Genomic DNA, 27,974 nt, shown 5'->3' with positions numbered 1-27,974 from the left:
AAAAGAAAAAAATGTCAAAGCACCAGAAAATTAAAGAGCAAGTAGGAAAAAATGCAAATGGTAAAGGAAGAATGAATGTCTGTGTGTGTTGTCTCCAACCACTTACCCCAAACTCCTCCATTTCTTCTTCCTGCAAGTGAGAGCCAGGAAGAATAAAGCATGGGTTTAAGAAGAGACAGAGAAAGATCACAAGCTCAGAAAGAAAAAGACCAGACCTCAGGACAAGCAGTTCTGGAAGCCCACAAACATTAAAAAGAGCTTTGACTTGGGCATACAATCAGATATTACAAACTCTTCTAGCTTAAATTAAGAAAAAAGAGTATGCAATAAGCTTGTCAAATATGAAGCCAAACAGCATTCACTCCAGGTCTTCTAACACAAGTAGCTGACACTGCTTCAGATACATTACCACTTCTACTAAATCCAAATTATAAGGCTGACACCCGTTGATATTTCAACTAGACTAATATACTAATATGTTTTCAGGACAGTTTCTCTCCCTCCCACAGATAAAATCTCATTTTTATGACGTGACCATCAAATACGGAATAGTAAGAAACATTTTAGAGTATCAGTAACCACAAAATGTAATGGTTTCTCCAGTTTTAGACCACCACGTCATGCTGGGCAATTGCTAACACAAAAAATTCATACTGCTCCAACAGAAGGGGCACCTAAAAGTCCCTCTTGCTGCCACCCAGCCTTCCCCCAGCTGGGGAAAGCTCTGCCTGGTACAACACACTTACCTTGTTCTAAACATGAGAGCAGGATCCATGTTCACGGATGCCATGCGACCCACATGGCGTATCTCCTTCGCAATCATCCGCAGCTTCTCAAAATTCACCAGGCCCTCCACTTTAGAATCATTTCCTACAACCAACAACATCAGTGATCAGGCAGGAAAGTTACTTTTCCTTAGCTAGTAAAAGGTGATATACTTCTGCCTTTACCTTCATGAAGGAATGTAAGGTCTTTTTTGATGACAGGAAACAGGGGGATAATAGGGGGCTGTAGGTTTTGGCTGTTAAGGACGTTACGATATTTTGCCATATTCCTAGATGGATCAAACAAGTCCTGTAGATCTTGAAATAGTTTTTCATACTTGCTTGGAAGCTTCTCCCAAGTAGTTCGGAGCCTTGCAACTGGTGCCAAATTCAGGCCACTTGAAACAAAAGAAGTGCAAAGAAGTTAGAAGAACAAGAGAAAGAAACAAAAAGTCCTAGAAAAGACCATTTTAAATTTAGTATGGTAGAAATGCCACATAGCCAGAATACATAAACACAGCAGTATCAATAAAATAACAGAAATTAAAATAATTCTTTTTGCCAGCATATATTACAGAAGATCATTTTTATAAAAGCTATAAAAACTGGAGATATCTTCATGATGCAACCATAAACAGAAAAAAGTTACACTTGGATGAGTAATTAAACCTTGAAGAGGATAAGTATTTGTTACTTAAGAACAGTGTCTGAGTTTGAGTTAAGACTATCATAATCTAAGTACCTCAGGATGATCACTTATTTCCAGATTAACAAACCGGCAGAAAAACCATCTTCCACCTACATGATGATGTTCAGGTGGTGACAGCACACCAACCCACCTTCTTTCTGCAATAATCCTTCTGACTTTGTTCTTTCAGGATGAAATTTTGTAAAATTCTCTATACCACAAGCTGTAGCTGGTACAAACCCCCTTTTTCCACTACAATGACATTGACTGCCTTGCTGTTAATTTCTACCTGGTGGGAAAGTCTGATACCTAGAATCTTTCCTTCACTCAAGTTTTTCCAAGCAGAGAGGTGCTTATATTTCTCCTTGAGATTGGCTGAAATAGCTGAACAAAATCTCAATATTTTGATGTCTCAGAGATGCTGACTGATCATCAGCATGGGTCCTTGACTTTGGAACTTGCCTTATTTGCTGAATAGTATTCAAACCTACTCATGTTTTTCCTACTCACAGTAAAAGTGTCACATTCAATCTGTTGACTGAATGTCAAGATGATGACAAGACCTTGTGTCAAAGACAGTGATAACACTGTCAGTTTACCTCAACATACTTGAGCTTTTTCATGAGAGACAATATAGGGGGATTGTTTGTTTTTGTTTGGGTTTTAAAGTAAGTGTATAAACACAGACATTAGAGTTTTCTCCCTCCCTTCTCATTCCAAAACTAAGAAAAGTTTTCTGAGATTTTCAGTACATTTTAAAATTCTTATTACAAGATCTTTATTTACAGACTATATTAGGGCATCACAGTCTGTCATTGATTATTTTCAGATTTCCATGAAAGAAACTGCTGATAGAAAGAAAACAAAATGCAACATATTATGGCTGAATGAATTTAAGGTATTGGGCAGTAAGACAAAAATGAGCTGCTTTCGGGAAATTAGCTCATTCATTTGCAACAATTGTGTGGTTTTCCTGTTGTTTCTTTTGATCTTTGTCCTTAAATAAATGCATTAGTTTCTCTAGTGCCATGTTCACCTTGCCACACTATCATGAGCAGTAATTATGTAACACTAGCATTTCAAACAATATTTCAGCAAACATTTCAAATTGCAGAAAATGCCCTCCTTAGCAAATTGCCAAGCAGACTGTTGATGTTAGCAGTATAAACTGGTTTACTCTATTAAGTACTTTTTTTTAAGACTAAAGTAAGTAAGACTTTGCTTTTTACTTAGAAGTAAAATTATTAGAGGACAGTACCTAATGATGGCAAACATTGAGTTGAAGTTCTTGCATTCTCTGCAGTGTAGCGCTATCTTAATGAAATGCTTAATGATCTTCATCCTTTTCAGCTGGTTGGTTTCTCTCAGAATCTCAGAAGCCACCCAGAAGGTTTCTTGATTTATCACCTCTTCAAACCTTTTTAGATTAGTGCAACCTGTTTTTGATTTGAGTTTAAACAAGTCATCTATGTATTCCGTGGGTTCGATATTACGGAACAGCTCAAAGTTCCTCATGGAGAGTTGGGTAGCCACCTCAACAGTACTGAGCTGTAGTAGGGAAATTTGGCTTTCCCTTAATAACTCTTGGGCATCTTCATCTGAACAAAGAGTTTCTGTTTCCATGTTGTTCTTCAGGTAATACCTGTAAAAACAAAATTCAGAAAAAGATATAATATAGATATAGTATACCCAGATTAGTGCTGAGAGTTACAGCAATGATCCAGTTGGAATCTGAGAAGAAAATGAACTTCACCAGGCCTAGGTATTAATGAGATGTTGCATAAGCAGCAATGTGTTGCAAAGAAACAGAACATTAAATAATTAAGTAACGCTCTTTAACAAGATTTTCACTTGATAAAGTGGCATCATCAGCTTTAGCTCAGTCTCCATCTTACCTGCCACTCAGCTGTATCCTGTCAGCAAGCTTGGAGAGCTGATCAGGGAGCCTCCTCTGCTTGATGACACCCTCAGGTGTGACAGAGACCTCACACAGTGAATAGGCATCAGGGGTTGCAGTCAGAGCAAACTCCCTGATGGCCTGGATGACCACTTCCTTTGCTGTGGTGTCCTTGCTGATCATTATGTAGCGACTTTGCTGGTCTGCCTTGAAAACTCGCAGAACTTGGTCTGGTAATTCTGGAAAAAAATCACAAGCAAGTCATGCAATTTAGTAAGCAAAGAAAAATAAAAACTCAATGGTATAAGAATGAGCAAGTCACATTGAGTTTAATTATTAGTGTTATCAGTTTTTACTTCAGTAAAAGTCCTGATGAAAAGCTAGGCTCTTACTGATAAAGAATATCTTCAGTAAAAACTAGTTCTATAAACATCCAGGAAAAGAAGCTAGTTAGGCTATAAATAATACAAAATATTATAATTTTCAAAGTTTGGACAGACAAACTAATGAGCATGAATATATTGAAATCCAAACCCATTGATCCACTGAATTTTGGTAGTTATCACTGTATTATTAGGATAAAAAAAAAGATAAATGAAATTATACAGGTATCCATCATTGGGTTTTTTAACCTCAGGTATTTTTAACTGACAAGTATTTCAAATAATTTAATTTCTTCCCTCTGATAGAAATAAGCTTTTCTAGTTTTGTGAGGCATGACATCTACTCATTTTTCTTAAATATGTTTCTTCATAAAAATAATTAATTTTGTTAGATTAAAGCAGTCATACAAGCAAGAAAACATATAATAACAAGAAGCCATCTAAATGAAGGCTTCTGAAATTACTATAATGAAAAAATAGTGGAAAAAAAACCTGCTAAGTGAAAACATTCACTTTAGTAGAACTAGAGGATTTTTTGACAAGACCTGAATGTGCATAACATGTATTCAAGTTACTACAGAAAGATCTATTCAGCAGCAGAAATCTTGTGACAAATGAACAGAACTGAACACCTCCCCACTGCTCTTGCATGTTTCCAAAATAATAATTTGGAAAGCATTAAGATGAATCTCTCTGATATGAGTTCATTTACATGCCACAAAGGCTTTTTAGGCTTAAATATATTATTTTTCAAATTTCATGCAACTGAGCCCGTAACTTTGAAACTCACAATAGTTTTTGGCAGCTTGAGAAGCACTAATACTAGAACACACTAACACTGTCTGATTATATCATCAGTTACACATAAAGGATATCATTACAGGCCAGCTTTTAGCCCTTCCTAAGCATTTGAGTCAAATGCACAAATACTTCACAACAAGCAAGCCAATTTTGCCTTTTATCACCAACTCTACACTGACCCATCATCCTTCAGTAATTAGTTGAAGAAGGATACAGAGCAGAATATTTTCTGTAATATTTTCTACATTTTTTGACATCTGGAGGAAGGCAGATGCCAAAGACACAGGCTTTTGGAGATGTTGTTCAAAACCAGACCCTTCTCCAGATCTTGCTGCCTCTTGCTGTTACAGAAATATTTGCCAAAGAAATGCTGTGAAGTTGAGAAGCTACCGTAAACAATACCAAGGTGAGAAATTGTTTAACAGTCCCTAGAAATAAAGTGTTTTGTGCAACAAGAAAATAACCTGCTCTGCTGGGTCACTGAAATCAATATAAAGAAATGCAGAGGACAGCAAATAGAGGAGTCCCATCTTTGCACTGCATTTTAGCACCCAATTTCTCAGGCTGCCCACCTATCAGAGCTGTGAGGAAAAGCTCTACACAGAACACATAGACGTCTGCCAGCAAGTGAAATGATTGCAGCTATAGCAATGGTAGCAAGTAATTCAGCCCACTAATTTTTAAATAAAACACTTGAAGAGAATTGTAATCACCCCCCTTCACTGGTTTTCAAAAAGGGAAACTGGAGTGGCAGGCTGAAGAATGCAATGCTGTGTGATAGGAATCTATTCCCTGAGAAAGATTGTGAGGGGAAAGAAAAAATACCAGTGACTGGCAGTTCATCATTACTCTATTATTTTGACTTCCAATCAAATAGCAAAGGCAGCACAAGAAAAGAGAAATCAAAGTGCTATTGAACATTTAAAAATAAACCTTTAAAAGTATATTTGAGACAGCCTGATCCAATCAGAAGGGAAACTAAAATGACTCCTTGCAGATTTCAAGCTGTTCACACTTTCTCCTCAAAGACTACTCTTCTAAAAGGAGCAAGTTGTTTTATTTTTTATCCTGAGGGATATTTCTCGTAGCCTCAAAGGACAGCTGCTCTACCCATTTCTCTTTCTCCTCCAGTGCATTCAATTTCTTGCAAGCTGCCTCCATTTCCATCTTTAATTTAGACCAAGGTAGTAAAAGGAATTAAAACTGCAGGCTTTAATTTTTTCAAGTCTTGAAATATATAGAGATATAATTCAACACTTCTATATACAATGCAGCCATCTCTAAAGTCCTTAAGGTTTATGATTTTCATTTCAAGCCCCCTTTTCCTTCCTTTCCACTCAGGAAAAGAAAAATTACCTTAGAATTACTGTCAAAATATTCAGTGTGTGGACATTCAGGCAAATTTTAACCAAAAAAAAAAAAAAACCCAAACAAAACTGACCCAAAAAAAAAAAAAAAAAAATTTAATGAGGAAGAAATACATTTTTTCTACAAAGACAAAGAAAAACTGTTAAAGCATTGGAGTGATGGCATTACATCATATTGATCTCCTTCCCTCAATGCAAAATGCAAACAGTTGAACCTTATTCATTTATTAAGCTTTTCTGAACTCCATCTGTAACACTGAAAGGTCTTTAGGCCTCATGGAAGTTTTTCTGAGCTGCTTGAGTCAGCAATGCCCACAGCTCTGGAAGTTGGCCACTTGCTGCACTCAGCATTAGCACTTTAATTACCTAAAACTGTCTGGTCTAGGTAAGTGGCAAGGTAGAGAAAGGAATTTTCATCCATTTCCCATTTATAGTACAAGTCCTGATGAAAAACCACGCTCTTACTGATAAAGAATAGCTTCAAGGTGTCGGACACTAGTCACTGGAGAAAATACAAAAAACCATCCACCTTCCAAGTCTCTCAGGATCAATCTTAGGCACTGGGGGAAAAATCACAAACCACCTCCTTGCAATCTCCTCTAGCCCTAAAACACCTGACTTGGAGTAATGTTCAATATCACAGTTTCAAGCACAATGATTGGCCAGTGTGTAGGCTGATATTTAAGCACCATCCCTTTAGCTAATCCTTTAGGTAATGTTTGAAACCCCTCAGTCTTAGGAAGGAATTGAATTTTCAGTTTTACTTTTAGGTAATTCTCTAAAGATTAGGCTAAAATAACCAAGTGTCTGCTGAGCTACCATCACTATATCCTGCTCCAGAAGCTATATTTTAATAGCAAAGACTTGGATACTTAACTCAGGAAAGGTTTCCCACTAAGAACATTCCTGCAGCCAGATAAGAGCCCAAATCCCAACCCTACCAGGAGCTCCAGCTAAACCATTTTTATAAGATAAGGCTCTCAGGTTTCTCATAGTCTCCCCCTATTTCTCCCTCATTCACTCCTGTGCTTTGATCCTCTCTAAATGTCTTCATTTTTTTCTCTATTTCAGAAAGGGATTTTATATTCAAAGAATCTGGCATACAGCTGTAGGGCAAGGTGACTAACAAGAAACTTTGAAACTCTGTCCCTTACAAATGTAGTACAAATTATATAAGTCTGTTCAGAAAAAAACTGAAATACACATCTTGTGTCTCAGCCGAATATGCTTTCCCTTTACTATGAGCTAATGATCTGCTAAACCATTTGAAAATATTGCAGTCTTGAAAACAATGATCCACCAAGGCAAATTATAAAATACCAAGCAAAACAGATTATTACTGACCAAGAATACTCAAGCAGTAAGAAGCACTCTGTATACAGCATACATGAAAAACAGACATCTATTATATGTAGGTAAAGTATATTATAGCAAATGGAATAAATCCTCACTCATGAATATGTGGCTAATTTGTGTATGACAGCAAACAGTTAATAAAAACTCACATGCCTCTTCAGACTACAAATCCACACACAAAAAAAACCCCAAACCTGAACTATGAAAGGAAATTAAAAGGTCAAGAACTACAATAAGAAAAGGCTCCTTACCTGGAGTAGTGTTAAAGTCTAAGATGCGGTGATGAGACTGCAGCAGGTCGGGGTTACTGGATGACAGGGTTCCACTGACAGGTAAAGCAGGAGGAATGTGCTTTGTTTGCCTCAGTCCTACAATGCTGTCATCCTGAGACTGGCCAATTCCAATGTCACTGCATCCAGAAAGAAATAAAATCAGGACTTACAGACATTCAGAGATTGGCTATACTAGAGGGATGCAGTGATGTCTCTAGTACATTTTCATACTTTTAACTGTTGATACAGCAATTGCTATTTAGAAGTCAAAGTTCTCCAGACAACAGGACTTGCTCTGTGAACAGTCCACTCAGAGTGACTCGATTTGCCTGCTCACACTGCCAGAAGATCCTCACCACTAAGCTCTGAGGAGTTGCTAGGCTCATTTTTTAATGATTTTGGCCAATATGTTTGTTCAAAAGGTGGTACACACCTCATCATTCTTGCACCACCTCTTCACCCAAACTTTGAGTAATACTGCTGTCCCCTCAGTGCTCTTTTCAGGCCTGGACTTCACAGATTTTTGATCCCATCACAGACAGGATTTGCAACTATATTTGTGATGTATTGTAATCATACTATATAAGATCTGTCAACAGACAGATGAGAGAGGATCATTTGAGATCATTTGCTTTTCCCACCCTGTATCACTTCTCTGAGTTTCTCTCCACTCTGTGTGACTGAAATGACACTAGGTAAGGCTAAGCTAAACAGCCACACTCGGGTGCTATAGGTATCCTCTCCAAATACCTGGCAGCTGTAAATAAACTATTCTGTGATGAAGGTGAAGTGTTTTATCCATTAAATTGTGTAAGGCAGGGTCCCACAGGAGATCAGTAGTGCTAGATGGATCAGAGACAGAGCTATCATCATGTAGGCACTGATTTGCTTATTGCTTTTGAGTTCATAATAACGTGAAGCAGAACACCAGCCACAAGATGTAAAGCTGGAGACAGCCATTGAACTTCTCTAAATATACAGATCAAAACCCTTAATCAAATACTCATAGGGTGTAAAATGTTGAATAGCAGTCATTATAGAAAGTGAAAAACATTAAAAATGTAGCAAGTATAGGCAAGACCTCTCTAAAAGCCAAGCACGTCTAAATCTGTATCTACACATTTGAATAAAGCATAAATCAGAATTTAGACTTCATTGCAAACGTTACAACTAAGCCAGTCTAGTAAATTAAATGATGCAACACAAATCACCACTTGTACCCTAATGTTGGGCACTTAAGCCTTTGTCTCTATCCATCCTTGGAAAACCTAAACAGAAGTAATAAAAGCTAGATAATTACCCTGATAGCTGTTACAGCAGCAATATCCTTTTGTGCTTACTGATGAATAACTCTACACCATGCACCCTTGTACCACTTCTTTAAGTGCTATGAATTGAACAGTAGTCTGGAAAGCTAGAACAGTATCTGAGCACTAAAGACACATTTTTAATGACATAGACACAATTGCTTTTGAGAAGGCAATGCATGGTATCTCTCTGTGTTGTGTTTGGGTTTTCTCACTGTTTTCCTTCTAAAAAACAGATAACTCTGTATTACCAGAACACTTCTATGAATTGTAAATCTCAAGCCATGAGAGTGACAGAAACACTCAAGTCCACTGGAAACAGATATAGGATTCTCTCTTAATCAGAAGTTAAGGTGAATCTGAACATTTGTATTTTTGTACTTCCACATCAAGCACAAAATACTGTGACAAGCAGTGATAACCTACTCAGCCCACAGCACCCTCCTGCTAAGCCACAAGCAAGTAAGTCTTTCATTACAATCAATCAAAAGAGTTGCCAGCAATCAATATCAGGTCCTTCAAGCAGGAACCACTCCATATTTAAAAAAAAGAAAGCAAACAAAAAACCCTGCAGCCCTAGTACCTCAAAATGTTTTCTGGTGGTTCTAAACTACTATATACCAGATTTCATAAATACTGCCAACAACAGTATTTTCTCCAAATTCAAATCAAATTAAGACAGTGTGAATCTTATATTAATAGTTTCACTTGCATTATGCATTCCTTTTGCAGTTTGCCAGTTTATATAATCTTATACCTATCCTGTATGTTATGACTGAGGCAGCTTCAGTAAAGTGGATCAACTCTGAAAATGTTAGGTTTAGAAGCAAAAAAAGTGTTTAAAATTGTGCTTGAGTTTAAGTATTCATATAAGAAATTGGAAATCACTTACTTTACACTCAGTCTACTCTATTTTTTAAACTTAAATTAAAATCTGAGTTCTAACCTATGCAAACAAGTAATGAAGTCTAGAAATATCAGATAAAAAGGGCAACACTAAAAAAGTCCAGGTCCCATGAAGATCTACTGTTAGGTAAAATATTTTTATTATGCCAATGAAAGAAGATTGTGGTTTTAAGGAAGCAGCATTTATATTGCTTTCTGTATGCATCTGCCATGCAGGGAGACACTAACATTAACTAAGAAATAACTTTCCTGTTGAATGACAAACAGGGTAGAAGGGATAATGAAATCACAGAAGTATCTGAATGCTGCTTCCCTCAGAACACAAAATCCTGTGCACCCCACTGCAGGGCTGCAGAGGAAAGAGACAGGGGCTGCTGCTGTGTCTGGGATGCTGCTCTATGGACCAGGCAGAACTTTACCAGAGAGGGAGGTGGGAATTGTGTTTAATCCTTTTTTGGACCAACTGAGCCTACAGACCACAAAATCATTCTGTGTCAGAAAAGTAAACAAAGAGCTCCAGTGGAGATTGTACCTGTAACCCAAGAGATGTCTCACAGACACTGAAGAGAAGATTTCCCTGTAGGTGCAGAGGAAATGGTGCTGTTTGCTCAGTTTGGGAAGTTATTTAACCTTATTGAACTAAACAGCAGGACTGAAGAAAGTCCTGCTCAAACTGATTCATCTTTGGTATACTGATTTGATGTCTCATGAAGCAGACAAGCTCCCTCTAAGACTGACCTCATTCTAGTTTAAAGATTGGTTTTGTCTGGCTACATCCTCAAGGCACTGGAGCCTTCTGCAGTCTTCAAACTCAAAAAACAGTGACCAGTTTCACCTCCCAAGCCAGCTGAGTCGTGAAGTCTTTAAATGCCTACTTTAACTAAAGAGTAAATCAGCTTTCTCACCCCTCTTGATTTTCTTATATGCAAAAATGTGAAACTAGGTGAAGTGCCTTAATATATTCAACATCAGTAATTAAAAGGAAGAATGAGATTGATGCTTTTACACGATAGGGGAAAGAAAAGCACAAACACTAAACTCTATAGCTACAGATATCTATGCAGAAACTCTGCAGACAAAAACAACTGAATGTCAACAGGCTTTGCAGACAAACTGCTATATATAACACATAAACAGAGCTAGCAAAAGAAAATAAAATAGGTCAAGTTTTTCTGAATCTTACCCAAAGAGGTCCCTGCACAGAAAAAGTATAAAAATGAACGTACATAAAGGGAAAAAAAAAAATCAACATGAAAATTTTATGCAAATGCTATGAACCATTGTGACCAATGCAGAAAGACCTAAGTATGCACAGCTCATCAGAGAAACACACATGCAAGACCAGTTAAATAAAGGAAAACATGCTAAAGACAAACAACACAGAGGATTTACAGATTCTCCTCTATTGGAAAGGTACTGCCATCAATTCAAGAAACAGCCATTATTTGTGTATAACAGTCTATATTAATTTAATAAATTAATACTAAAATTCTATATATAATTTTCAGAATAGTTTTCATTTAGTAGGCAATATCTAACATCAGTTAAGCAAACTTTTTAAGTAATGGCAGGGAAAAAAGCCCTGCATTTTCAGCACAAGTGTCTTTTTTTTTCATTGACACATAATAGTTTATTCCTTAGTGGGACACAGGAAAGAAAAATGCAAGAGAAAACTGATCACACAACTACCCTCTACCATTCGTTTTCCCCCCATCAATACCATTTGCCTTGGCCAAGAACCAGGTTCCCATAATACCATATAAAATTCACTCTTCTATTGTTGCCAGCAATTTTCAGAACTCTATTTCTAAAATGTGTTTATAGAATAAAAGCTATCAGATAGCATATTTTGCTTTCATTAAAAAAAATAAACTAAAAAACCATACACAATTCTATCAAAGAACCCAAGTTAAAATTTTATCCTCACATTCCTTACAGCAGTACATAAAAATTCTTATACACCACTGGAATGTGGATACATTGAAATCTTAGCTCATACCAATCCTTAGCAAGTAACCTGCTTGCAGAATTATTCTGAAATAATTTTAGTTAACAGTCCTCTTAAAAGAAAAAGGAAAATGACATAAAGAAGTATTTGGTCATTACTTGATCTATAAGAAACAAAATACATCTAAATTGATGTCAGGAGCTGCACTGTTAGCAGTCTATGCTTGTTCAAACATTCAGAATGGCTTTTTCTGATATTTTTTCAGATATAAACATGATTTGTATTAATAAATAAAAAAGTATCACAAATTATAAGTTCATTAGGAATTCTTATAATTTAATGCAAAGGAAATATTTAGGAGGAATTAAACTCACTTGTATGGTTTCTGAGGCAGAATGCTGATTCGAGTCTTGTCAAGTATCTTCTTTAACTTATTTCTTCCCCCAACTGTGTTGGCTTTACTTTTCTTATTCACTTTTTCTAATCCTATTACCTGCTCCACATCAACAGCAAGGTCAGGGATGGAATAACGACTCGCCTTTTTAATATCACCGATTTTAGGCAGGTGGGGAGCACCATTTCTTTTTTCCTCTGACAACCTTGTTAAGAGTTCTTTAAAAACTGCACAAGACAGAAAAAGGGAGGTAAGAAAAAGGACAAAAACGTAAAAGAAAGCTCTGTGCACCAGACCAGTTCAATATTAATCATTAAAAAAAATAGGCTATTTGGTCAATTTCAGCATTAAATTAATTTAGATATAAGACTTCAAAAACATTTTTGCTCTTAAAAATAACATTCATTTTCTGTAGTATGAATCAGAAAAACAGTTAATTGGCCCAGCCTAGAAGAGAAATACACAGGTGCCCACATGGTTACACGGATGGTATCAACAGAAGAAATTTGACTTTTTAGTCTAAGGACAAAGGCTTCTGCAGAATAGCAGCATGTATAAAAAGAGCACATTAGAGAAAAGTGAGATAGAAAAAGAAAAATGAGAAGGAAGTTTTTAACATAGAGGCAGCAACAAAAGCTTTCAGATGGACAAGAAATTATTAGCAACAGCATCAAAAAAGGAAAACAGCAACAAAGCCATAAGGAAAATAAAGCAGGAGACTACTGAGACACCTTGGATGTTTGACAGGGCTGTTGTATCCATCTGCCAGAAATACCAAAAAAACTTCTCATTCTCCCTCAGCTCCCTAGCAAAGAGTCATCTCTGAGGCAGAAATATCTGATAAATTTGTAAATTAGTTCTTCTACTGCAACTTCGAGCCACAAAAAAACCCCAATACATTTAAATAAATCATACAAAACTGAACTGGAGAGCAAGTCATGTATTCTGAGTGTTAAAGAGGAACTCTCCATACAAAAATGGAAAAATCCTCTGATGACTTGATTTGTAATAATAAATAAAAAGTGATAATTAAAACTAAGGAATTGTAGAAAAACATAGCAACAATGGCAACTAACTAAGGATGAGTATTAGGGGCTATGTTTTACTGTTTTTTATTAATTCTGTCCTTAATATTCTCTCATATCTAGAGGTACAACAAATTACCAAGAGACTTCAAAAGCTTGAAGTAAAACTCTAAAGTGGAGGAGAGTAAACCCAGCCAATAACTGTACTGTTGAATAGGACTTAGATGCTGGAGAGAGAAATTAGGTAAAGATAAGAAGATTCTGTTGAAAAAAGGAAACTGCTTTTGGGATTTTTGGAGAAGAAACTCTGCATGCAATACACAGAAAATAACTTCTCTGGGACTGTACTATAATCTGATTTCATTATTTGCACTGGAGACACAAGATAGGAAAAAAATTAGAAAAACACTTCTGAAGCAAGGAAGAAATGGGGTTTAATCTTTTACAGAGTAAAGCAACACATGAAATTCAAACACCCAGTGTGAGGAGGATAGCTACAGAACTTAACACAGAGAAACAAGAACATCTGGCTAAAAAAGCATGTCCAAATATATCAAGAAATGTCTCTAATTATTAGAAACAACTGAAATATTAGAATAATTACTGCAAAGCAAAAAAAAAAAAAAAAGTCCCAAGGAAACAATGAGTTTTAAGACTTTTTGGCCAATGACTTCTGGAGATAACATAGGCAAACTAAATCTTCAGTTAGTGCAGTGATGTGCTGTGGTGATATTCTGCCCTACTTACTTGTGATGAAGAACCCGATCCTGAAGGAGATACTCAAGGAACACATCACTAAATTGTGTAAGTAATCCAAGTACCCAGTGGTAAAAATCCAAACCAAACCCCAATCTATTCACTACTTATGATGCTAATTGAGGTCCTGAGCTGCTTGAAGACTCTTCCATGTGTACTTTAGTATTTGTTAGAGGGAAATATGTAGAGAACAAATACAGAGGGTAGCAAGAATCTTTTCACTTAGCTGTCAGGAAAGGTTGTAATAGTCTTGAGCTTGTTAAACTTAGAGTGGGCTGAAAAACTACAAGTAAATTCAGCAGACAGAATAAGACCACTGATCAGCTGCAATGCCTGAAAAGGCTTCTTTCTTAAGAGAGAACTAAACATTATATATACAAGCAGGTTTTTAAAGTTTGAGCTACATGGTCAAAATAGCTCCTCTTAATCCAGAAACTTACACTTGTGAGAGGGAAGTTACATCATGTAAATCCCTACTCAGGAATTTTTCTTTGCAATTATGAACCTAGGTATTTCAGAACCTTCATGTTTCCTTTTTCTATTCTCTCCAGTACAAAAGAGTTTCAAACAAAACTATTTTAAACTATTAAAAAAACTTAGATCTCTATCAAAACTAGAATGAACAATGCAGACAAACTTACCAAATAAATTGGTTTTCACAGTGATAGACAGATGAGTGTTATTTCTAAGGATTTCCATGGCTTTTGTCAACTGAATGTTTTCAAAGTTTTGACCATTCACTTCCAATATCTAAAATTCAAACAAGTTTGAAAAATTTTCATGTAGTGAAGAGAAAGGAAACAAAAAAAAAAAGGAGGGGGTAATGGAGGGACACATTTTAAAATTACATACCTGGTCTCCACGTTTCAAGCCTGCTTCTGTAGCTTTGCTACCAAAATCTACACTGTCAACAAAGATTCCAAATCCCTTTTCTGACCCTCCCAGCAAGATAAAAGGCAAAGGGGCTTCTCGAGATGGCTTTGTTAAGGTTATCAATCTTCGTTTAGCTTTAGCAGCACAAGCAATATTTAACAGCCTCAAATGTCCACCCATTTTCTATAAGAGAAAAGCATAGTAAGTTATATATAACAACAGCCTGGCTATTCCCTGTTATCCCAAATTGTCAGAAAAAAACCCTCACTCTTACCTCCCTCTCCAAATTGTTCTCAAATTCTTCCAGAAATCGAGTCATAGCAGGATCTCCTTCAAAATCATTGAAGTGATTGTTCACCCACAACAATACTACCCGTGTAACCTGAAAATTCATCAATATTATAAATACATTGCTGGAATACTCAGAGCAACACTACTGCCAAGTCCTTTAAAAATACTGGTCATTATAGCCCCTGTAAATTTTCACTGGAATCTTATATAATACATATACATATGTATTATTATATACTATATTACTATTACTATACTATTATCTTATTATATACATCCAAATCAAACTTCACTAATATGCAATTATATATCAGGAGAATAGAAAAAATTAAGTATCAAAATTGCTTTCACTTGTATAAGCAATTGTATGCTGTATTTCATAATGAATGCTGCAAGTCAGAAAACACTGGCTGTATCAAATTTTATTAATAAGAAATACTGCACACAGGTAGAAGGAAACAAGGTAGATCCATTTCTGACTTATAACAATTTCCTGTTCATGTACATTTCCAAATCTGCTTAGTTCTCCAAGCACAGGATCACAAAGCTTACAATACAGCCTAATATTGGCTCTTGAATCTCCTAAGTCTTTAGATGTGCCACCATTAACTTCATTTGGCATTTAGCTCTGTAAAAGAGCTCCTCTATGTTTATAGAGGCAGGGAAAACAAGATATTGCAAGAAGCAGGAAAGATGTTTTAACAGCAAAAACAGCAATTCCTTTCCTTAGAGCCAATCTTTCCATTTACTCCTCCTTTTTTCCCTCCACCGGCTACTCCCCCAAGCAATTATGATGATAGAGTAGAGAAGAATCTTAACTGGTATTTTACAGTTTCTTAGGAAAAAATCTGAAGAAATATTATTAATTAATACTAATGAAGGCAAAGCCACAAAATAAGAGCGGCATTTTTTAAAACTATATGCTTTTACTCTGATATTCTTCTTTTAGTGTGTGATTTGACCTGGAATATCAGCAGCATTTGTCCTGACAAAACAAAAGTGTTTTGGTGTCTTGAATTAGTATTGATTCATGCTATTTTTAAAAAGTTGTGAATCCAAAACAGTTGTGCCACTCAATGCTACCTCTAAAAATACAGCTGCATTTCTTCTTTTATGCTGGGAAAGTAAATCAGTAGGGATAAATCTCTAAACATTTCAAAACCTAATGCTTAAGAACAAAGTCTCACACAATTTAAAAGTCTCATACTAACTTTAATTAGTGCTAATCCCCGCCCATTCTTCGTGTCTGCACAAAATCCAAACTTCTGCAGTCCCATGTGCTAAAGGTCTGACACCAGGCATGCAAAACCAATCCCTGCCACCCTCAAAGTTTCTAAGTAGTTTTCCTCTTACCCCAGAAAGGAAATGAATTCAGAAGAAGTGCTGAAATTAATGACCAAAGTAACCAAACACTTCAGAACTCCTCAAGTTCAGATTTCAACTGAAGGCAACTAGCCAGCTCTACATGCTGCAGCTCCCAGCCACAGGAAAATACTTGAGATTTCTGCACCTTTGAAATTGAACTTCATTCCTGTTAAACAGTTTTGATATTTTTCATTACTGTGGATGACACTGGAAGATCCAGACAATGTCTGGTTAAATTTAGGGTAACTGCAGATTATTAAAACTGTCGGGCAAGTTGCAAGCTGTACCACGCAATGTATTTTAAATCACTGCAGTGGCAGCTTCACTGTCAATGCTGCTTTTAGAGTTGGGACTTACTCATCTACACCCAGAGGACACTGAGCTGGGAGGAGTTGAACTCTGACTTCAAGACCAATGCTCTTACTTGTGTCACAAATCAGGAACAGCATTAAAAGAGGATTAAAGCTGTAAAATCAAGTAACTTGCTGCAGAGCAAAATCATTGCTAAGGCTGGATGTCCAGAGTCCCACTCAGAATGCTCCTGAGTACTCATCATCTCCAGGAAGTTTCACTCACCCCTTACTGCCTATCAGCACCCAGTACAAAACAGCCAAAATATTCCAGATTCCTTATTCCCTACTTGCTTATCTCCACTTGTCCCAAGCTGTTCTCTGCCTCTTGCCTTTCTGTCAGTGCTGCTGGAGGTCAGAAAAGGTTGGTTATTGAGGCAGCAGAACAAAGAGCTGTTCTGTGTTCAGACTGATACACGCAACTGTGCTGGCTCATGCTTTTAGAGGCTGAGGGGATTGTCCATTGGAGGACAAGCAACATAACTTTAAAGATGAACTCCAATATCATAACTCTGAGCAGTATTAGCTGCAAAGCCTGTCCTCTGTCATATAGAAGATCCTTCTGTCAAGGCTATACTAATGTTTCTGGAAGAAATACCCAGATTTAAATAAAAGCTGAGAACTAAATTTCTTTTTCACTGTACTAATATAATTCCCATGGTTTCAAATTCACACAAATCTGGAAATTTTTAGAATTCTTTAACATAAGAAGAAGTTCCATACAAGAGGAAATAAAGCAATACAGTTTGAAGGATGATAAAGCCTCAATGGCCAGTGTGCCAAAACTGGATGTGCCTTATTCTTCCATCATGGAAATTTTGTTTAGGGAAGATATCTGATTGCTTTCTTGTGTTAGGGTTGGGCTTGGTAGCTTTTTTAATGCTACATAAAGCACAACAGATTCTTAACAATGCATGAATTTCCTATTCTCTTTTAAAAAAATCATTTTTACCATGTTGAATTAACTAACAATATGTACAGAAAACACAGAACTTAGTTATATGCTCAACCTTGGAGACACAATAAAATTCTACTGAATTACGTTAAATAAAAATACTCACAATTGTAAAAAAGCTTCCTGTATACCTGTAAGCAACTAAGTTGTAAAAACACAGCAAGATAAAGCATGGGCAATTTACCTTGCATGAACACAGTAATATTATATAAAATAAGGGAAATAAATGTTCTTAGTTTTAGCCATATATTCTACCATTAAAACATGTCACCAGCTATTTGGATCTTATTCAATTTAGTCATTCTCTCTAAAGCATATTTTATTCTTATTAGCTTATATTTCAATGTAAATGGTAACAATTCAGGAGATTTTAGCTTATATTTCAGTGCAAATGGTAATAATTCAGGAGATTTTCACCTTATCCCTGAGGCTGGGGTCATTGAACCACTCCAACAACTTCTTGCCCACTTCCATTGGGCTGGAAAGAAAGGTCCTATATGTCAATAGGAAGTCTTCTATAAAAGTTGGGTCTACCACAGAGTGCTCTTCCACCAAATGCATTGTTAACCTTTCAGCTGTTCCCTATTGAAAGCAAAAAATTGAAAAATCATACTTATTAACACATTTTCAACACATGCAAATTTGTTTTCTTGTAGCATACTGAAGACTCATCACACTAGAAATACTGCCATCCATTAACTGATGTGCTAAGCAAACATAACAGCTTGACCACTGTGTTAAGAAATATAAAAAAAATTAAATTATGTAATTAATCTCTATAGAAATCACGTACTTGTCAACATGCCTAATTCTTTTTAAAAATCTAGAAATATTAACAGTCCATTTTCAAACATTTATTTCTACAATATACATCTCAACTGATGCTGGCCCTAACTTGCCAAGTTATGAGGTTTACAGACTTTTTCAAGAGACTCTCTCTTTTCCTTTTACCTTGATGACAATGTGGCCTTTCCTCGTTCCAGTGCGGTCCAGCTCCCTGTGCTCCTTCACCATCACAATCTCCCCTTCCTCTTCCACCTTCTGCATGTTCTTTTCCACTTGATTGAGGATGCGGCAATAATCTTGCTGGGCGATGCAAACGAACTGGAAAAATCATCACACACCAGCGTTAAAAGGGTAAATCCACAGAAGACCATTTAGACTTAAGGTGCAAGTACTCAATCAACGGACAAGATAAAGTAGCTCCTCCACCTGCAGTGAGCCTTTCCAGTAGTTTTTGTCTTTCCAACAGTTCAGCCTTAACAAGCAGATGAACAGACGGGCACAGTACTGCCACTACAATCCTGCAGTTAGAGGACACCAAGATCCACCAGAGCAATATGATTTAGTATTCCCAGCCATTCTTGTTCAGCTCCTCTGACCTCCCCACTGCTGGAGATGAAAGCCCAGCTCTTCTGTGGTGTTTGGAAGAGTTAAGTGGAAATCCAGCTTTTATTTTTTGTGGGTATTGTTTTGCTAAATAATCTTCTTTTTTAATAGTTATTTTATTGAAGTCAATTAGTAAGAAAAATAACATTTATTCAATTAAATAGTGCAGGTACAAAGAAAGAAATTACTTCTTGGCTTAAAGCATACAGCAGGAAAATTATTTTCTACAATCATCAGTTCAGCCAAGAATAAGTGCAAGAATAAGTATCTCAAGAATGTTCCTAATACCTACACTATGCAAATATAATTAAGACCAACCACAACAAATTGGAAAAAGACTACATTGTACACAAATTGTTATACACTTGTCTCTTTTGGGGGGCAAGGTTAAACTGCCTTATTACATGAATTTGGGTATTTAACTGAGAGGAACAGTGCTTCTTATGGTTGAAAAGTTGTTAAATCCTTCTGTACATACTTAGGACAAGGGCCCAAGAATCTGAGACGGTATTTTCTCTTTAAATTCATTTACACACCATTTTATTTTTCCAGCAGCTAGTAGTAGCTGAAACAGAAGTTCCAGGTTTGGATTTGCTGAAAACATTATTCTAATGAGAAACCATTTATGCACATTTTGGGAGTTAGATGGGCAAGCTAAACCAGGTGACTCTATGAACACACATTTTCACCCCTTTCAAAGGTCATTTACTTGAGCTAATTAGCCATCAGGACCAAGCAAAATGCTTAATTCACCCACAGCTCTGCTATAATTTTCTGGATGGGAATAAGCAAATAGCAACCACATAACCAGATTCAGCCAGTAGTTTTATGCTATGAAAAGCATTCTTTACATCTGACTGCTTGTATTACAGTAAACATCAAAGCTTTTTCCTTGAAAGGTCAGATTAGCCAAAATTAGATCTTTCACTCAAACCAGAGGAGATAAAGTTTGTATTACTCTGATATTCAGTAGCTGAGTTGAGTAAGGAAGAATGGCTATTAGCTGCAGAAGGGAAGGAGCCTGTCATGGCTAATGGACCTTGAGATCCTACTAAGGAACATTGGAAGCAATGGATGGATGGCTGGTGGCCCTCAAATTCTAGAAAAATCATGTAGACAAATATCTTTATGCAAATGGTCCTTTACCCAGAAAAAGGTAACTCCATTTCCCAAACTGTGAGTATGCAGGAGCCATACTGCCCAACTTCTGTCCAGGGTTACCCACTGGATATTTTACATGTATTCAGTTTAAAATAAAACTGGGTCTCATTATTGAGTTGCACTACACCTGTGTGAGTGTGAATTTGCATGTACCACAGACACTCTACCTGGCAGTCATCCACTTTGGTTCTCATCACTCCTTTCATATATTCCTTTTCCATGGTGGGGGAAACACCAAAACTGTTCCCCATGCACAATATCTCTGTTCTTCCATCAGGGTATGTCACCTCCACAGAGCCATTCAAAATGACTGACCAGGAATCCAGCTACAAATCAAATATTGCAGGATATGTGAAGACCAAATCACTTAACATTTTAATATCATACTATATAAATACAATTCTCACAACTGTTCTAAGGCAAAATTTATTTTCTAGCACCTATTAACAATTTAATAAGCTAATTTTCCTTAAATGTAGAGCTATTTCCAGCTCAAGAAAACTGGGATCTTAAGCTCATCTTTACTATCAAGAGGTAATGTAAGACTGTGGAAAAAATAAAATAAGAGGAAGTTTTAAAACAGCACTTGAACACTGAAATAAAGTCCCCAGATGAGCTCAAATAGGCAGGAAGCATTTAGTACACTACAGAGAATGCTTTCTGGTTTTATTGCTTAAGAAATGTTTAGTGCTTAAACAAAAGCTTTCAGAAAATCCAGAACAAAAAGAGTTCTGATTTACCTGAATGTTGTTTTTTTTTCCTCTTTTTTTCCTTTTTTTAAGTAACAAAAGAGGATCTTAACCGTGTGGAATCTGGAATGTTTGGTATAATAGGGGAGTCAAAAGCAACTTCTACTGACCTCTTCCCCATCGTTTAGTACAATAGTTCCTGCTCTCTCCACAACTGCAAACACCATCACAGCACAGAGTTCTCTCCTCACTGACATTGTCATGTTGGCAAAAGCAGGCAATTGATGCATGAATTCCAGTAGTTGTTCTGAAGGAGAAAAAGCCCACTGAGTCGTGCATGTCAAAACAACAAAGCACAGTAAAGACAGTTCTTCAGCAAGATGCCTGAGGCTGCTTAAGCTAAAATGCTGCACAATCGTTTCTGTATACTAATAAATCATGTACAGTGGCCTGTTTTAATTACTGGGTATTTTGTAGACACAGACTGGCTGGTCATATCATCAATAGAAACCCTGCAAAGTAAAAGTCAGCATAATGGAAGGATTGTAATGTAACCAATAGCTCTGAATATAACCAATGATATTTTTAATACCCCAGTCAGGGCAATAATTTCATTGTGACTAGAACTATATAAAACACAGCAAGACAAATGTCACAAAACTGAGCAAGTTGTTTGGTAAAGCCAACACGTCCTAGTCTAGGCTTAACAGTAAACTGTACTTGATCATTGTCTGGTGGTTTCACCAGAAAGTTCCTTTCAGATGGGCCAGACAGGATTACTGCCTTAAAGGTGACTACTGCTGCTCTGTCTTCTACCTGCACTTGAGTTGCACTTCTACTCAACAGTGAGCTTCCTGTATTTTCATTTTTTATGCTGTTCATAACTACAAAACTTAGTTTTAGCAGTCCTGCCAAGTGATTATATGCCCCAAAATCGTTTTTGCATCCAGTTTCATCTAAAATGTCTACTGAAAGAGTTCAATAGGATCCCATCTTTTCTCTCTTTTTCTATTTACTCTGAATTACAGAAAGGTTGTGGTTAAAAGGGACTTCCAGAAGTCATCTGGTCAAACCTGCCTGCTCAAGCAGAGCCACCCTACAGCCAGTTTCCCAGGAACACATCCAAACATCTTTTGAATATCTTCAAGGAGGAATACTAACACCTCTCTGGATAACCTCTCCCGGGCCTAAGTCTCAGCAGAAAAATAGCATTTCCTAGTGCTCTGATGGAGCCTCCTGTGTTTTAGTTTGTGCCCTTTGTCCTCTCACTGGGCACTACTGAGAAGACTCTGGCTCCATCATCTTTACACCCTCAACCCAGGGTATTTCTATACATTAATGAGATCCCCTGAGCTTCCTCCAGGCTGAACAGCCCCAAGCCCTCTTAGACCTTCCTTGCATAAGAGATGCTCCAGTCCCTTAATCATCTGATAATCAACCTTAATCATCATTTAGTCATACTTCAATAAAAGAAAAATATCTCCCCCAGTGAAACAGATAAGATTAAAATTTGGATTCTAGTTCTGCTTTGCTTTCAATGTGTTTACTCCTATGTTAACATAGCAAATTAGTTTGATTAGATGCACATTTATGTTAAGGTTTTAAAGGCTCCAATGTTTGCAACAAATGTCAAGTCACAATGTCACAACTGACAATTAAAAATATACTGTGAGAAGCAGTGCTGACATTAATGTCACCTTTGCCAAGGTTCTTTTTCCAGTTTTCAACGACATCTCCTTCATAAACCTGCTCTGATATCAATTAGAAGCTGAAGCTTGAGATCAAAAAGGCCAGCAAGTAATAGGTTTCACCCATATTATAGGCATTTTCTTTAATTGTTCACATTATATATATACTTATACAAAAAACAATAACAATAAACACTAACCTTATCAATTACAAAGGCCAATGATTAACATACAACTGCAAGCTCAAAAATTAAGTTTTTGGAGGTGAAGAAGAACATGCTTGACAACATTTTACTACATTGCAATACTTACCAATGTCATCATCTGTCCTGTCTATTGGGTCTTTCTCCAAGCAGTCTCTTACAATATCCCTACTCATCAAAGGATCTGATGCCCTTTCAATGTCTTCTTCATCATCATCATCCTCAGAATCCACAGCTGTCTCTGGCAATCCACTGAGATCCATATCACCAGCCTCACTTTCTGTAGCCTAATTAGTGCATAAACAATTAAAAAAACATTCAAATATGTTATTTACTGCTGCAGTTTTCTGGTTAAATGTACAGAGATGAATTCTATCATCTAGCAGACAACCCAAATTTATTCAATATTTTTATATTGCTTTTTTCTTTTTATATCTTTTTAAAACAACTAACAATTTATCAATCCAAACCCACTGTGTTTAAATATGACTTTTAACATTTGTTTCAATCAGTCACACAAACAAAGGATTCAAGAGACATTACTTAATCTGTGGGTCTTGGGGGGATTGAAGGCTCTTACATTTCAAGCAGCAATGTCTTGAACTGTTAGCCGAATATAATTTTTTTCAATAAACAGTTTTCATTTGACAATTTCTGTGCTCACTCCAAATTTACAGACACTTAGGAAAGCAACATAATTTTAAACAGACAGTTTGGGGAAATAAGAACAGCATCAGAATGCTAGAGGAATTTTGTTATCTCTCAGTCACCTAGGACTGTACTTTTGTTTTACAATTCCAGTTGAACATGGTTAAATATGGCTTTCATTTGCTGATAAATTGCCTAAAAATTTACAGATGCAGAAAAAAGCAAAGTCATTGCTTAAACACCACAGATGGACTACCCAGAATATCTGTCAAATTTAACCACCCCCAAATTGTATTAAAATGAATGAAAACATAGCCCAGACTAAGGTCATTAGTATAGCACCTAAAGGTAAATATATTTTAATTTGATATTTAAATATTTCAAAAATGATTGAGTTTGAAGACTGAACACTTTAATAAATCCCACAAACATTTGTCTGTCATGGCTGATACGGCTGCCTTTTCTCAGAACCTGATTTAATACCACAGCAGCTGCCAAGGCTTAGCTATGACAATTTTTAAGGAAATGCAAGCTTCTAATGAGCAAGTTTTAAGCCATGGCTTGAGAAATCCAGTTTCACAGGCCTTAAAGGGATGGTTTGTTTCTGAGACTCTGGGAGCACACAATGCATTCACGTCTACTTGAAGAATACTACATGGGGCAAACACACCTACTAAAGCTTGTTTCATCAATCTATCTATCTCAGACTGGTGAAAAAGACAACCCACAAAACTAGGTCACTCTCTGAACACAGGGAAGGTAAGAGAAATTGCATTGGTAATTTTGTAGAATCATCTCCCCTATTCCTGCCTCCCTATCTGTGGCTGACATCTGTCACTTTAATGCCACTATACACAGCCACCTCATGAACAGCAGCATATGGCAGGAGATGGATCAGGGGCAGATAGTGAGAGTCTTAAATGCTTCTGTCCTACAGCACAACACAAGCTTTGTAACTGGGCCTTGTTAATATAAAAAAAAAGCATGATAACAGCATCTATGCAATATTCAAATTATTCTCACTTTGCGGCTTTGGGTTGGGGTTTTTTTAGATGTTGTTGTTCATTTTGGGGGTTAAGTGGCTTTTTTGGTTTTGATTTTGTCAAGAAAAAATGCTGCTCATTTTTTAACCAGGATAAGGAAAGATGTTACTGGCATAGAAACAAATCTCAAAACATTGCACAGATAGCAGTATTTTATGAGCAGTCTTACTGTGTTTAACATGCCCATTCCCTGTGATACATTTGAAACAGCTGCTGTAACTACTCTTTCAAAATAGCCTTCATCAAAAGTGACTGGTGGAAAAATTAGTGGTGATGAGTCAGTAGACACACAGCTTATGACACCAATCTGTCAGAATCTGAAGTTTCCAGCAGTGACAATTCCAGTGACAGTGGGACTGATTCACAGTCAGTTTTGTAAACCTTCCCATCACTAACAAATGCCCCTCCTACCTGCCCAGATTAAGCTCTCTCAAAAGCACAATAGCAAAATTATTGCAGACTCAATTTAGTCACACAATGCTAACAGACAAGAAACTTCCACCTATTGTACAACATCTGATTATTAAAAGATAAGTTATTTTACTGTCTTAAAGCCATTAAACAAAACTGGAAAACTGTTGAAACTATTATCAAGAAGAGTCAATGCTATTTAAAACAAATTCTCACACTGAATTAAATGCAACACTGGACTCAGAAAACACTTTACAAATACTACCAAAGATTTCCCAAAGATGATCACTATTTACACTTGTTGTTTCTTTTTTTTTTTTTTTGACAACTGAAGTTATTGGTGCATGGAAAGCAACTACTTCCAATTTCCTACCAAAATTCCAAACCATTGCAACAAAGAAGCTCAGCATTGAATGCAACAATATACAATGTAATAAGAAAGTTTGTTAATTTAGGACACCTTTAAAAACACCTTTAGAAGAAAAAAAATACATGTTTTCAAACAACTTTCTGAAATTTCTATGATCATGCAAAAGATAGAAAAGAAAGACAAATGTAGCCTTTCTGCATGACAAAAAAAACAAAAACCATACCAAACAAATCCATGCCCCCCACCCCAAATCCACAAACAAGCAAAAAAAAAAAACAACCAAAAAAACCAAACCAGGAAACTAAGAAAACCTTGAGGTCTACTTGTGTTTATGCATCGCAAAGAGCTTTTTTAGGTTTAGTAGCAGCATGTATGATGTCAAGTATTCAAGGTCCTCTTGCTGAGACATTAAACTTCGTGACCCAACTACTCTGAGTGCTTTTGTACCCCCTTCTCTGTGAGAAAAACCAAGCATGTCTGCACAGGAACCCTTGGTAACTAAGCAATAGCCTTGCATCTGTCTAAGATTAAAGGGAAAACCCCCATGAGTTCCTTCGGGCATAGGGGATTCCTTATGAACCTCAGCCACCAAAAACCCAAATGATGAATATCCAACAGAATTTGTACTACAGTCAATCATGAGGCTTACATCTTCTCAGGGCATGTAACCAAGGATGAAATACACCTCAGAATTGCCATTCTTGGGTGCATGTTGTACTTTGCTTCTTGGGCAATAAGAGAAATTAGTTTCACTTAAATAAATCTGAAAAGATTGCATGCAACAAAAATGCAAGAAAAATGTTGGTTGCAGCCTTAAGTACAAAACAATGTCTCTCCATACCAACTGTGATAGCAAACTTCTCATGTCATCTTTCCATTTTCTGTGGAGAAAATTATTGACGCTTCAAAGCAATCTCATAATAGTGACATCCTAATATTTTATTTGTCACATCACCAACATGACAGTTAAGAGACTAAGACAGACGTTTTCAAGCCTGAGTTGCAGTAGTATTTCATATTTGACACCTAAGGAGAATCTGACCAGTTTTAAGCAGTGGCTATAAAGTTTACTGCACCAATAAAAAACTAGCTGCTTCAACTGAGGAGGATCTTGAAGTCCAAACACACTTCCAGATTTGAGTGATAATTAAACAAATACTGTGAAATAACCAGGGTAAAGATGTAAACTAAAAGAAGCCTTGTCTAAGTTCTTGGTTAGCCTTTGGTACCTTGATTGACGTGAGGAAGAAGGGGAGGATTAAGAAAAGAAGAACAGCATTCATTGTCCCAAGGTCAGACTGGGGAAATGGTGGACCCTTCTGGTCACTTTAGATTGGCAGGAGAGGAAACCAGTTAATGCCAACTCTACTGGCCTTTGATTTTTTAGATGCACCATGACAATGAGCATAATGAGAGAGGTGATGGACTACATGAGCAGCTCAAGAAGATGACTTCATTTACTGCCTGACTTCCTCTTCCTCCACTTAATTTTTGAGTTTCTTGAGAAAACAGATTAGAAGAGGTTAAGGGCGATCTCTACCTCTACTCAACCAAGTAACTCTCACTCCAGTGAAACAACTGCTTCATCACACACTCCCCACCCTTACTAAGGGAAACAAAGTGGGAAGACTTGGAGAGCTGCTTATATGACTGGCTCTGTTTTGGCCTTCATAGTTTTCTTTCTATACTGGTTTGGGAAAAACTTCCAACTGATGGTAACATTAAGAGAAAAAATAGAAAACCTGTAAAATAACCACACTAACTACTGATCTCTTTTTATTTTAAACAGACTATTTTAACCTTTACTTTTCTAGAAATTTAATTACTTTCATCAGGAAACATTGTATCATTTTGAAGACTAAATTCCCCTTGTAACTATTGTTACCACCTAAAATCAACAATCAAAAATCTCTAAACACGCAAGAGAAAAGAAACAGGGACAAAAAGAAAAAAAAAATAATAGAAGAAGCTCCTTGCACAACCCAGAAGTATGTTCATTGCCTGGTGCACTCCTTCAATTCCACAAAGCTAACAAAGAAAGAAGCCATGCTCAGTTCAAAAACACCATCTCCACGTTACTTTTCAACCACTGTCATTTAAGGGCTAAAAAATGAACTAAAAAATGAAAATAAGAATGTGTTTTACCGAAACTACTCATTTTTACTTTCTAATTTTTAAGCTGATACCAATAAAAACACCAAGAACACTGGCTCTACCTGTCTCATTAAATGACTTGCAGAAGTCACATTAGCTTGAAATATTCCCTCATGTCATATAGTCACATTGGATTCAGTGTCTCCACAGACAGAGAAATCATGTCTGGAGTTTTGTTTTAAATTAGCTTTCAGGTGACTAAACAAAAGTTTACAATATCAATAAATTAAGATGAAATTCAATCCATGCAACTATAATATGTATTTGTTTATTAGATAGTTATCACATGTACTACAATCGATTACAATTATTACATGTACAGAAATCATACACAATCTAAGGTAATAACATTATTTTTTTGTGCTACATTGACCCGAGTGCAAATGTCCAAGAAATACCTTAAAACTCCTTCAGTCCAAGATTTTCACAGTTCTCTCCATGTTTTTTCTTTCATTATCCAACCCAAAAACTACAACACAGCAGCCCACATGAGTCACAGAAGTCAGTCTGAGCGATTTTG

General features: G+C 36.5%; 1 protein-coding gene across 11 annotated transcripts in view; it reads right to left on the bottom strand.

The window, feature by feature from the left end:
- Window positions 1-27,974, bottom strand: part of RAPGEF2 (Rap guanine nucleotide exchange factor 2) — a 184,654-nt gene that overhangs the window by 14,400 nt on the left and 142,280 nt on the right. For all 11 annotated transcript variants that reach the window (XM_071431977.1, XM_071431967.1, XM_071431969.1 and 8 more), the window contains 15 exons: window positions 22,938-23,115; window positions 21,108-21,244; window positions 20,416-20,574; window positions 18,650-18,802; window positions 18,116-18,280; window positions 15,012-15,119; window positions 14,717-14,920; window positions 14,506-14,614; window positions 12,064-12,310; window positions 7,508-7,665; window positions 3,348-3,588; window positions 2,711-3,094; window positions 951-1,162; window positions 747-870; window positions 107-130 (listed from right to left, as the gene is read on the bottom strand). In XM_071431977.1, coding sequence (XP_071288078.1) covers window positions 107-130; window positions 747-870; window positions 951-1,162; window positions 2,711-3,094; window positions 3,348-3,588; window positions 7,508-7,665; window positions 12,064-12,310; window positions 14,506-14,614; window positions 14,717-14,920; window positions 15,012-15,119; window positions 18,116-18,280; window positions 18,650-18,802; window positions 20,416-20,574; window positions 21,108-21,244; window positions 22,938-23,115 — 2,603 coding nt within the window. The remainder of the gene's footprint in view (window positions 1-106; window positions 131-746; window positions 871-950; window positions 1,163-2,710; window positions 3,095-3,347; window positions 3,589-7,507; window positions 7,666-12,063; window positions 12,311-14,505; window positions 14,615-14,716; window positions 14,921-15,011; window positions 15,120-18,115; window positions 18,281-18,649; window positions 18,803-20,415; window positions 20,575-21,107; window positions 21,245-22,937; window positions 23,116-27,974) is intronic.

This window comes from Agelaius tricolor, unplaced genomic scaffold (assembly GCF_023055355.1).
Source record: "Agelaius tricolor isolate 1412-34295 unplaced genomic scaffold, bAgeTri1.0.p SCAF_8, whole genome shotgun sequence".
NCBI lineage: Eukaryota > Metazoa > Chordata > Aves > Passeriformes > Icteridae > Agelaius > Agelaius tricolor.
Note: the sequence above shows the minus strand (reverse complement) of the source record. Positions and strands in the feature narration are given on the sequence as shown.